The sequence below is a fragment of the Erinaceus europaeus genome, chromosome 1 (assembly GCF_950295315.1).
Source record: "Erinaceus europaeus chromosome 1, mEriEur2.1, whole genome shotgun sequence".
In the NCBI taxonomy this organism is placed as follows: Eukaryota; Metazoa; Chordata; class Mammalia; order Eulipotyphla; family Erinaceidae; genus Erinaceus; species Erinaceus europaeus.
Window position 1 is genome coordinate 80,838,770 of NC_080162.1, and position 13,302 is coordinate 80,852,071.

At 39.1% G+C, this 13,302-nt stretch overlaps 1 protein-coding gene across 1 annotated transcript in view; it reads left to right on the forward strand.

The window, feature by feature from the left end:
* Positions 1-13,302, forward strand: part of CTNNBL1 (catenin beta like 1) — a 212,165-nt gene that overhangs the window by 50,327 nt on the left and 148,536 nt on the right. Inside the window, exon 3 of the mRNA XM_007518449.2 lies at positions 2,158-2,264. Coding sequence (XP_007518511.1) covers positions 2,158-2,264 — 107 coding nt within the window. The remainder of the gene's footprint in view (positions 1-2,157; positions 2,265-13,302) is intronic.

Consider the following 13,302-nt stretch of genomic DNA (forward strand, 5'->3'; position numbering starts at 1 on the left):
ATTTAATAGAGAGAGAGAGAGAAGGGGAGAAAACCAGAGCATCACTCCAGGATATGTATTGCCAGGGATTGAACCTACGACCTCATGCTTGAGAGTTCAATACTTCATTCACTTTTCCCACTTCCTGGATCACCACATATCATCTCGTTAGGTCAGTTTTATGCCCTTGTAGGACACAGGTAGTCATTTTTTCTTCTCTCCCTCCCACATATCTTCAGTCAATGCTTGCAGTGTACCAGACACTATGATGGACACCCGAGAGTTATCAGTAAACAAATTGATATGGCCCACCAGCAGGGACATTTGCCTGGGCTTAGGGTTAGAGAGATGATCTGGGCCAGATCCTTCCAGGTTATCCTTGTTCTATTGATAGGCCATGTAAAGGACTTTTCTTTATGAGGTGAAGCCAATTGGATTTGCTGGCAGGTTCAGGATTCAGTAAAGATATGGTTTGTAAATTGTGAAGTTAGCCTCTGAGTCTTGATTGATCCAGGACTTTGACTTTGCTTTATGCCAAGTACTCATTCTTTTAAAAACTGTAGACACTGGTGGATGAGGGAGGATGGGAAGGGAGTTTAAGAGAGTACCTAAAAGATTGAGAATCATTGATAAAATCTAAGAAACATGCCATTCTTCAAATAAATTTATAGGTATTGCTCACTTAAGAATTTGTAGGGGTTTTTTTGAGGTTGAGAGAAAATACTTTTATTTTGAAAAATTCATTTTATTAATTTTGGTAGGCCTTATTCCAATGTATGACATAAGACTCTACTAGCAAGTATATTCTCTTTTTTAAAAACACTTTAAATTTTTTTATATTTATCTATTTTCCCTTTTGTTGCCCTTGTTTTTTTTTTATTGTTGTTGTTACTGATGTCGTTGTTGTATAGAACAAAGACAAATGGAGAGAGGAGGGGAAGACAGAGAGGGGGAGAGAAAGACAGATACCTGCAGACCTGCTTCACCACCTGTGAAGTGACTCTCCTGCAGGTGGGGAGCCGGGTGTTTCAACCAGGATCCGTAACACCAGTCCTTGCACTTCACGCCACATGTGCTTATCCTGCTGCGCTACTGCCCAACTCCCTAGCTGGTATATTCTACTAGCATTTTTATGCTTCCTCTGAGATCAGGATCCCGGTTCGAGCCCCTGCCTCCCCACCTGGAGGGGGTCTCTTCACAGACAGTGAAGCAGGTCTGCAGGTGTATATCTTTCTCTCCCCCTCTATGTCTTCCCCTCTTCTCTCTATTTCTCTCTGTCCTATCCAACAATGACAGCAATAACAATAATAACAACAATGACAATGATAAACAAGGGCAACAAAAGGTAAAAAAAAAAGCAAAACAAACCTTTAAATAACAAAAAAAGAAAGAAACACGAAAGAAGAGGCCATGCAGTGGTGCACTTAGCTGAGCACATGTTACCATGCATAAGGATCTGAGTTCAAATCCCTAATCCTCTGTAAGAGGGAAGTTTCACAAGCAGTGAAGGAGGGCTTTAGGTGTCTGTCTTTCTCTCTTCCTTGTATCTCCCCCAACCCTCTCAGTTTCTCTCTGTCCTATCAAATAAAAATAAATAATTAAAAAAAAAAACCCACAAAACAGTGACTGTTGCTAACTAACAACCATTCTTATCTACTAAAATAGCTAGAGGGCTGAATCTAATCTGACCCCTGTTGTGGAAGAAAGATTGAGTCCTGCTGTTACTAACTCAGGGTTAGACCTTGAACAAATTCCTTTAAAAGTCTGAGTGTCATTTTGCCTATTAAACAAAGGAAGGCAAAGTAAATAATAAATAATATTCTCTAATATTATTTCTTAATTCCTATACCAAGCAGTATGGTCAAGAAATACTTTTTGAATGATTGAATCTTTTAACACCTGAACTGAGTCTTAACCTGTATTGCATGGAAAATTCTCAGAGTGATACAATGTTGTATGTGATGTAAATACTTAATCTTCATTCTGGTGATATCTTTGACCTTCATTCTGGTGAGAGATAAAGTATATATTATTATTATTATTATTATTATTATTATTTTTTTAAAGCCTAAAAGGTAGGAGGCAGGTAGCATGTAAAAGCCACTGGAAAGAATTTAGTTGAGAGTGGGTAAGAAATACCTTTGGACTGAAATTATTGCTCTTGTCCCTTTATACCAGGAAGAACCATTGGATGAAAGCTCAGTGAAGAAAATGATTCTCACGTTTGAAAAGAGATCATACAAAAACCAAGAATTGCGGATCAAGTTTCCAGACAATCCAGAGAAGTATGTCTCTGTTTTGCTGATTGAGTTTCTCCTGTGAGGTGTTTTGGTTGCTGTATTTGTTGTTTGTCTCTGGGTTTTGGGATTGAACTCAAGAATCTCATGATGACAAAATGCATGTTCAGCAAATCACTAAGAGAACCTGATGGACTCAAGATTAGTATTAGTCAGATGCACACAGCAGAATCAGCATGGGAAGAGAATGCATCAGGTGGAGTCTGCAGAAATTCTGTTGGCAACTTCCTGTATCTTCTCCATCCTACTGGGAGAGGTCATGCAGACATGTTCCTTTCTCTAACAGTGAAATATATCAACATGCCTGTGGCATTTCTATCGAGAGAAATGGAATTCAAGACTTAAGTCCAGGGTTTTTTATTAGGAACAGACTATATAGGCTATTGACATTCTCTGCTGGTGACAGCTACCACAACTCTATGCTTCCAGAAGGAAAGCAGAAGTTCAATATCAAGGGGGAAAAACAACCATATTACTTAAGGAATGTTTCAGAAATCAGAGTTCAATGAGACCCTTTGAAAGACTAAACCTGCTACTTTAATTATTTTCTGTGTTATTCTCTTCCAGACCAAAGAAAACTAACCATGAATGTAGTTAGTGATAGCTTACTGCTGAGAAATTGCAGAGAATCTGTGGGTAGACATATATGGATATGACTCCCACATGACCTTAATAAGTCACTTTTTAAAATTTCTTTATTGGAGGATTCATGCTTTACAGTCGACAGTAAATACAATAGTTTGTACATGCATATCATTTCTTAGTTTTCCACATAACAATACAATACCCACTAGGCCCTCTGTCATCTTTTTCCAGGGCCTGTATTCTCCCCCCAACCCACCCCAGAGTCTTTTACTTTAGTGCAATACACCAACTCCAGTTCAGGTTTTACTTGTGTTTTCTGTTTGATCTTGTTTTTCAACTTCTGCCTGAGAGTGAGATCATCCCATATTCATCCTTCTGTTTCTGACTTATTTCACTTAACATGAATTTTTCAAGCTCCATCCAAGATGGGCTGAAAATAGTGAAATCACTATTTTTAATAGCTGAGTACTATTCCATTGTGTGTATATATATACCACAACTTGCTCAGCTACTCATCTGTTGTTGGACACCTGGGTTGCTTCCAGGTTTTGGCTATTACAAATTGTGCTGCTATGAACATAGTTATACATAAATCTTTTTGGATGGGTGTGTTAGGTTCCTTAGGATATATCCCCAGGAGAGAAATTGCAGGATCATAGGGTAGGCTCATTTTTAGCCTTCTGAGAGTTCTCCAGACTTCTCTCCACAGAGGTTGGACCAATTTACATTCCCACCAGCAGGAGGGCTCCTTTGACCGCACAACCTCTCCATCATTTGTTGCGGGTACCTTTTCTGATGTATGACATTCTCACATACATTAGTGAAGTGGTGTCTCATTGTTGTCTTTATTTGCATTTCTCTGACAATCAAAGACTTGGAGCATCTTTTCATATATTTCTCGGCCTTTTGGATTTCTTCTCTGGTAAATATACTGTCCATGTCCTTTCCCCATTTTTAGATAGGGTTATTTGTTTCCTTGTGGTTGAGTTTGGCAAGCTCTATATATTTTGGTTATTAGCCTCTTGTCTAATGTATAGCATGTAAAGATCTTCTTCCATTTTGTGAGGAGTCTCTTGGTTTGGGTATTGGTTTCTTTTGCTGTGCAGAAGCTTTTTAATTGGATGTAGTCCAATAGGTTTATACTTGCCTTAATCTTCTTTGTACTTGGATTCGTTTCACTGAAGATGTCTTTAAAATTTATGCGGAAAAGAGTTCTACCAATATTTTCCTCTAAGTATCTGATAGTTTGTGGTCTAACATCCAAGTCCTTGATCCACTTGGAATTTACTTTTGTATTTGGTGAAATACAGTGGTTCAGTTTCATTCTTCTGCATGTTTCAACCCATTTTTCTAACACCATTTGTTGAAGAGACTCATCTTTCCTCATTTAATAGTCTGGGTGTCTTTTTCACAGAGTAGATGTCCATAGGTGTGGGGGCTTACTTCTGGGCGCTCAATTCTATTCCACTGGTCAGTGTGTCTGTTCATGTTCCAATACCAAGCAGTTTTGATTACATTGGCCCTATAATACAATTTGAGATCTAGGAGTGTGATGCCTCCAATTCTGTTCTTTCTTCTCAAGATTATTTTGGCAATTATAGGTCTTTTCTGGTTCCAGATAAACATTTGTAGCATTTATTCTATTCTCCTAAAAAAATGTGGTTGGGATCTTGAAGGGGATAGCATTAAATTTATATATGGCTGAGGAGAAATGCTTCCAGTTTTTCACCATTGAGTATGATGTTGGCTATAGGTTTGCTATATATAGACTCTGCTATCTTCAGGAATTTTCCATTTGTTCCCATTTATTGTAGCATTTTGATCATAAAGGGATGTTGGATTTTCTCAAAGGCTTTCTCTGCATCTGTTGATATGACCATGTGGTTTTTGGTCTTTTATTGATGTGGTGGATCATGTTGATTGGTTTACATATATCAAACCAACCTTGCAGCCCTGGGATAAAACCCCACTTGGTCATAATGAACAGTCTTTTTAATATACTGCTGTATCTAGTTGGCTAGAATTTTATTCAATATTTTAGCATCTGTGTTCATCAGAGATACTGGTCTAGTTTTCTTTATTGGTTGTGCCCCTATCTGCTTTTGGTATCAGAATAATGTTGGTTTCATAGAAGCTGGAAGGGAGTATTCCTGTGTCTTCTATCTTCTGGAAGACTTTTAAAAGTAGAGGTATTAACTCTTCCTTGAAGGTCTTGTAGAATTTATTTATAAAACCATCTGGTCCAGGACTTTTATTCTTGGGGAGGTTTTTGATAACTGTTTCAATTTTGTTGGCTGTGATGGGCTTGTTCATATTACCTAGTTCCTCTTTATTTAATTTTGCAAGTTTGTAGGTATCTAGGAAATGGTCCATTTCTTCCAGGTTCTCTAGCTTGGTGGCATATAGTTGTTCATAGAAGTCTCACATATTATGTTGAATTTCTGTAGTTTTGTTGTGATATCTCCTCTTTCATTTACGATCCAATTTATTTGGGTCTTCTCTCTTTTTTCTTTTGTGAGTTTGGCTAAAAGTTTGTCGATTTTGTTCACTCTTTTGAAAAACCAACATTTACTTTTGTTGATCTATTGTATGGTTTTCTTTTTTTCAAAGTTACTTATTTCTGCCCTAACATTACTTATTTCTGTCCTGTTTGCTTTAGGGTTCCTTTTTTCTTCTTATAGTTCTTTAAGGTGTGCAATCAGGTTGTTTATTTGTGCTTTCTCTTGTTTCCTAATGTGTGCTTGTATGGCTATGAACTTCACTCTCAGTTCTTAGTTGTGTCCCAAATATTTTGATAGCTTGTGTCTTCATTTTCTTTTCTTTTTTTTTTTTAATTAATCTTTTTAATATTTATTCCCTTTTTGTTGTCCTTGTTGATTTATTGTTGTTGTTATTGATGTTGTTGTTGTTGTTGGATAGGACAGAGAGAAATGGAGAGAGGAGGGAGAAATGGAGGGAGTCGCCTGTGAAGCAACTCCCGTGCAGGTGGGGAGCCGGAGGCTCGAACCGGGATCCTCACGCCAGTCCTTGCGCTTTGCGCCACGTGCGCTTAATCCACTGCGCTTTAGCCCTACTCCTGTGTCTTCATTTTCATTGAACTCTCGAAACAATTTGATTTCTTCCTCTATTTCCTCTTTGACCCAGTAGTTGTTAAGGAGTGTACTGTTGAGCTTCCACATTTTGGGACTATTACTAATCTTTTGTTGATTGTTAAGTGTTAGTTTAACTCCACTGTGGTTTGGGATGATTTCAATGCTCTTGAATTTGCTGATGCTGTCTTTGTGGCCTAACATATGGTGTATCCTTGATAATGACCCATGTGGACTTGAGTAGAATGTGTATTCCAGTTTCTTGTGGTGAATGATTCTGAAAATGTCTAATACTTATAGTTTATCTATGTCCTCATGTAGCTCCCTCATGTTTTTATTGATTTTCTCCCTGGATGATCTGTCAAGTTGAGAGAGTGGGGTGTTGCTGTTACTATATTGCTGTAGCTCTTTCAGTAGATGTTTGATGTATTTAGATGGCTTTGCATTGGGTGCATAGATGTTAACAATTGTTAAGTCCTCTTGATTGACTCATCCTGTGAGCATTAAGTAGTGTCCATCCCTGTCTTTTAAAATTTTATTTATTTTAAAGTCTATTGTGTCAGATATGAGAATAGCTGTTCCTGCCCTTTTTGTGGGCCGTTGGCTTGTATGATAGTTTTCCATCCTTTCACTTTGAGTCTGTGTTTGTCTTGTTGAGTTAATGTGCGCTCCCTGCAGACAGCATATTGTTGGGTTGTGTTTTCTGATCCATCTTCCTACTCTGTGTCTTTTAATAGGTGAATTCAGGCCACTGACATTTATTGATATCAAAGATTGAAGATATTTTAACACCATTCTTGTAGAGTTTTAGAGTGTTCTGATAGATGGCCTATTTATGGTGGTCTGACTGTTTATAGGAGACCTTTCAGAACTTCTTTCAGGGCAGGCTTAGTGATAGTTGGTTCTTACAACTGTTGCTTGTCTGAGAAGGTTTTTATGCCTCCATCTAGTCTGAATGACAGTCTTGCAGGATACAGCAGTCTTGGTTGAAAGCCTTTCTCATTGAGCACTCGATAGATATCTTGCCATTGTCTTTTGGCCTGTAGTGTTTGTGTGGAGAAGTCTGCTGCTAATCTTATAGGCTTTCCTCTGTAGGTGACTTTTTGTTTCTCTCTTGCAGCCTTCAGGATTCTTTCTTTATCCTTTTTCTTTTCCATTGTAAATATGATGTATCTTGGTGTCTTTAAGTCTAGATTAATTCTGTTTGGACCCTCTGGGCTTCTTGAACCTTTATGTCTTTTATGTTGTCTGTATTAGAGAAGTTCTCAGCTATTATGTCCTATAGAATGCTTTCTTCCCCTCCCTCTCTTCCTCTGGCAAGCCAATAATGTGTATATTGTTTCTTTTGAAGTCATCCCATATGTTTCTGTTCTTGTTTTCAATATCTCTTTCTTTTTTAAATTTCTTAATTGTGGGATTAATGTTTTACAGTCAGCAGTAAATATAGTAGCTGGTACAGGCATAACATTTCTCAATTTTCCATGTAACAATACCACCTCTCTCACTAGATCCTCTATCATCCTTTTCTAGGACCTGTACTTCCCCCTACACTCCCATATCTTTTACTTTGGTGCAATACACCAACTCCAGTTCAGGTTCTATTTGTGTTTTCTGATCTTGTTTTTCAACTTCTGCCTGTCAGTGAGATCATCCCATATTCATGCTTCTGTTTCTTTCTTTCTTTCTTTTTTTTTTTTTTTTAATTTCTTTGTTGGGGAATTAATGTTTTACATTTGACACTAAATACAATAGTTTGTACATGCATAATATTTCCCAGTTTTCCATATGACAATGAATATAACCCCCACTAGGTCCTCTGTCATCTTTTGGACCTATATCCCCCCCCCCCAACCCAAGTCTTTTACTTTGGTGCAATACAACAATTCCAGTTCAGGTTCTACTTGTGTTTTCTCTGCTGATCTTGTTTTTCACTTTCTGCCAGAGAGTGAGATCATCCCATATTCATCCTTCTGTTTCTGACTTATTTCATTTAACATGATTTCTTCAACTTCCATCCAAGATGGCCTGAAAACAGTGTCCATATCTCTTAGTCTCTTTTTGAGATCTCTTACTTCTTTTTTAATTGTCTCTAATTCATCCTCAATCTTGCTTATTTTGTCTTCAGCCTCATTTATTCTATTCTCTCTCCCCTCTACTGTTTTCTGGAGTTCATCTGGTTTATTACCCTGTTCTGATAATTGTTTTAGCTTGTTCAGCTAGTTGTGTTCTTAGCTCATCTTTTTCAGCTCTCTAATAACCTTGAGATAATTAGTGTTTTCTCCCAGAGTCTCATTTGTTGTTTCTTCATTTCTGATGAAAATTCTTTCAAACTCTTTATTCACTCCTGTGACTATTTCCTTAACTAATGTTTGGATGTTGACCTCATTATTTTGTGGTTCAACCTTTGGGGCGCTTTTAGCTGGACTCTTGTCCTGGTTCATTTCTCCAATATTTCTTCTTGTTGGTTTAACCATTCTATATAGTATGTTATGAGGTCCCTCTCTCAGTACTTTTTCAAATTATTGATCACTCTTGCTTGGATTGACTTATGTCTAAGAAAGGTACTTAAAAAGTTCATAGTTGTGGAAATCAACAGTTGTTTCAATCTTATTTTAATCCCTGAGTTGGAGCACAGTGCCTTAGGCTCTTTTTTTTTTTCTTCCCTGTAGGCTATGGGAGCCTGAGAGCTTTTAAGCTATAAGTAGGCTTCTTAGCTTAATCACTTACTCCTTACCAAGAGATAAAGCAGAGTGGGGGAGAGATACAGTGGTTGTGCAAAGAGACTCTCACACTCCAAGGAACCAAAGCTCCAGGCTCAATTCAGGTTCTCTGCCCAGCTGCGCAGCACTGCTGTGTCCAGTGAGTTTCTACATCAGTCTTGTTTATAGTCTGTAGGTTCTTAGGCAATTATTCACCATATTCTCATCAGGAGAACAATGCTTTTTTAAATTAATTAATTAATTAATTTATTATTGGATACAGAGAGAAACTGAGGGGGGAGGGGAGATAAAAAGGGAGAGATACAGAGAGACACCTGCAGCCTTGATTTACAACTTGTGAAGCTTTCCCCCTGCAGGTGGGGACCTGGGGCCTTGCACACTATAATGTGTGTGCTTAACCAGGTGTGCCACCTCCTGGTCCTGAGAACAATGTTTAAAGGCTCCCATTATACAGCCCCACTGCTAGGCTATTGAGGTATAGATCTTCCTCTGAGTTTCCTGGTCAGTTCTCTGTCCTCTGATGTCAACACAGGGCCTCCCCCCTGCTGCTCTAGCCTCTGGGGCAGTAGCAGTGGAGACTCACAGTTGCATTTGGTGAGTCTTAGCGGAGTCTTTTTCTCCCTTCAGCTGTCTTTTTGTTGGTGAAACAAACTGGAGGTGGTGCCTCAACTGGTAAACTGCCGGACTGTTACCAGTTGCTCAATCTCTCCTTAGGCTCCAGTCTGGCCATGAGCCACACGTGTTTGCACTCTCTGATGATTTGGTTGGTTCCTGAAGTCGTTTTAGTCCTGTCTTGTGGTCTCAGGTGATCTCTTTTGGTATTCCTAGTTGACCCAGGAGACCACAGGATAGAAACACAGCTGCTGCTGCTCCATAGCCCTGCCCCCGGAAGTTTATCAGTCATTTCTTTTTTTCTGTTTTTCACCTTAGCCCCAGTGCTTTTTATCTGTAAAAGAAATTATACCCAGGGGTTGGGCCGTGGTATGCTCAGTTAAGTGCACATTACCTTGTGCAAGTACTCTGGTTGGAGCCCTTGTTCCTCAACTGGGGGGGGGGGGGGGGGAGATAGTGTTTCAGGAACATTGAAGCAGATCTGCAAGTGTCTTTTCTTTCTCCCACTATCTGCCCTTAAATTTCTCTCTCCTGTCAAAAAATAGGAAAATAAAAGGAAGAAAAAAAAGGAAAAATTGTGTACTGGGAGGTGTGGATTAGTAGTGCCAGCACTAAGCCCCACCAATAACCCTGGTGGCAGTAACAAGATGGAAACAGGAGGGATGGAGGAGAGGGGAAGAAAGAGGAAAGGAAGAAAACCTTCCCCATGGAGATGTGATGATTGAATGAGAGTAATGGCAAGAGTTTAGCTTGGTTCTTAGCAAAAGTAGATGCTTGTGAAATGGCATTAATATGTTTATTTACTAGATGAGCACCTCAATGTACAATGTCAAGTGTTAAGATGAGTTTGGTATCTTTGAGTTGGCCTTGAATCCTAACTAAAGGAATTTTCATATTTACACAAATTTTAATCTTCTAAATCTCTCTCTCCCTGTCTTTCTCCCTCCTAGGACATATATTTTTAATGAGCCATAATTATACTCAAAGCCCCCAGGCAATTAACAGTTGAATAGTACAGTCTTTGTACCCAAAGCCCACCTGCACGGGGAAGCTTCATGGGTGGTGAAGCAGATCTGCAGATGTCTTCTTGTCTCTCTATCTCCTCCTCCCCCTTCAGTTCTTCTCTGCCTGTTAAAGAGAAGAAAAAAATTAATAAAAGGGGAAAAAATGGCTGCTGTGAGTGGTGGATTTTTTGTGCAGACACTAAGGCCCAGTGATAACCACAGTGGCAATAATAAAAAATAAGTAGAGTAGTGAGTTTCTGTATGTAGGTCACCATGTATGACTTAGATACCACAGATGCTTTAGTGTTGCAGTTCTTAAAGTGACTTCAAGAAGATGTGATTTTATTTAAAACATATTAACATTATTTTCTAATCAGAAAAAAAATTGTATTACCTTGAGCATTTAAAAACTGAAATTATGTGTAAAGAAAGATTTCTTTTCAGGTCCTAAAGCTTTTAGGAAACTACATTGTGTTTTAACCTTGAGTTCTTGAATTTTTACTGCTGCAGTGTCTTTTATAATTCTCTAGATCAGCGAGGTGCAATTAAGATGAAAATTGCTGGAGCATATTTGAAGGGAACTTTCCGGTTGAGATCAGAAACAGTCAAATTTATTTTCCCATCTATGCAATTGTGATTTTGATTGCATCCCCCAAAATGCCCCTCTTCATTTGGCTGCAATTCAGATTCAATCCACAATTTTCTTCATGCAGCCTTTACTTTGCTCTGTGTGATCTTTGTCGCAAACATCACGTTGCGTAGTGTTTGCTGTTTCCCTATTAAGTCTTTTAATAGTTCTCTTCAGTTTTGCAGGGGCAGAATCATTTAGTTTAACTGTAGGGGCAACCTTCATGAGTGATGGAACAGTGCTGTTATGTGTCTTTTCCTGTCTGTTTCTTTCTTTCTTCCTCCCATTCCCACTCCTTCCCCTCTCCCCTTCTCTCTGTTACCCTCTACCAAGCAGAAAGAAAAAGAAGAATGTGTGGGGTGGGGAATGGCCACTAGGAATTATGGAGTCATGTAGGCACTGAGCCCCAGTGATAACCTGGTGGCAGGCGGGGGGGTGGGGGGTGGGGGGAAGGCAGTAAAAGTATTTAGTTTGGTAGCTCTCAAGTTATTTCGTCTTATGACCCTTTGTACTCTTAAATTACTGAATACTTCAAAGTGCTTATGTTACAAGATTCCAGAAAACTCCAGAGTACATGAACATACATTTCATTAGCTACTAGGGCAGTGATACCACTATATGTTGTATAGCCCCTTGGAAAACTGCTAAAAGAATGATGGTAAGGTAAATAATGTTTTAGAATTATTACAAAAATAGATTTGATCTTATAGTTTCCCTGAAAATATCTCCAAATACCACCTAACTCCACTGAGGTCCCAGAGTCACCCTGTGAGAACAGGGTTCCTAGAGTTGCACTGTGAGAACTTCTGATTTTACTGCTCTAAGCATCCCATTTCCTGTGTGTTGGTAGCTGCTTTTGTGGTTGCAGAGAACTCATCAGTTTCAGTTGGTTTTCTGGTGTATGGGGGTTTTGCTGGTCATTTGTGACTATTTATTCTTGAGGTTGAAGGAGAATACCCAGTTAGTGTGAAGCAATTGTACTTAGGCCAGCAGAATCTTCTCCGTCATCCCAGATGGAATCCATGACTCACTTTATTGGGAGACTAGTGGATAACAGTACAATTTTTGACACATGGGTACAGTTTCTCATCTCTTTGTGATAGGCATCTGCAAAACACTCTCACCCCCAAGTTAGAGTCTTTTCTACAATCAGGCACCAAGACTCCAAATAGTCCTCTCTTGCTCACCCATTGACATCTAGCGAGCCTTTCCCTCCCTCCTGAGAGTTGCTGAAGGGATGCCTGAGCCCTAGCTAGCTCTCCGCAAATATTGGAATGTGTTTTAAATGAGTTAACTTGTGCTTTGTCAGCAAAAAGAAAGGAACATTTTCTTTGGGAGTACCTTAGAGTTGTTGAGCACTTACTAACTGCCAACTGTTACTATAAAGGAATGTGTATGATCTCTTTTAATCCTCAGTATAAAGTTAGGAAGATAGTTGAGGTTTAGGTATAAGTTGGTTGATACTCTGTCTTCCTTCACCAAGTTGAAGTCCTGTACTCTGTGTGCTAATAGCAGTTCTCTCAGGCAAGATATTTTCCATATTTGTGCTGAGGCAGGAGCCCTATGAGAATAGTGCTGGGATTATTTTATTATGTTATGTCCTCAGTTATCTAGCATACTCTTGCACCTAATGTGTGCCCAATAGATACTTACTGACATAGTGATTATGGTCACACAACCAGAAAGTAGTGAGCTTGAGTGTGTGGAACTTGTCTATCTCATCTCCAGCCTCAGGCATTTCCCACTGTATCTTGTTCCTCCCATAACACTGGCTCCCAGTGGTGTTTTCAGCTTTTTCGAAACACAACTTTCTTCTTCCCTTCCTCCCTTCCTTCCTGTCTTCCTCCATCCCTCCCTCCCTGTCTGCTCCTTCCTTCCTTCCTTCCTTCCTTCTTTCCTTCCTTCCTTCCTTCCTTCCTTCCTTCCTTCCTTCCTCTTCTTTCTTCTCTGGCTTATGGTGGTGCTGGGAATTGAACCTGCAACCTATAGAACCTCAGGCATGAAAGTCTTTTTGCATAACCACACTGCTATTTACCCAGCCCCCCCCTTTTTTGGTAATTTCGTAACTTTTTAAATTGAAGAATATTAAGACTAAGGGTTCCCTTTTTATTTTATTTTATTTTATTTTATTTTATTTTATTTTATTTTATTTTATGATACCCTTTATTGCTCCTACTGCCAAGGACCTGACTCTCTGGAGAAAATGATTTTATTATTTGGAAGCTCTGACTTTTTTTTTTTCTTTTTTTAAAGATTTATTCCATAAGAAAGATCAAAGCACCATCCTACTGCACAATACCAGGGATCAAACCAGCCCAGGGTCTCATGCATGCAAGTCCTACTCATTTCTGCTCTTTGAGCCAACTCTCCAACCACTGACACCATTGA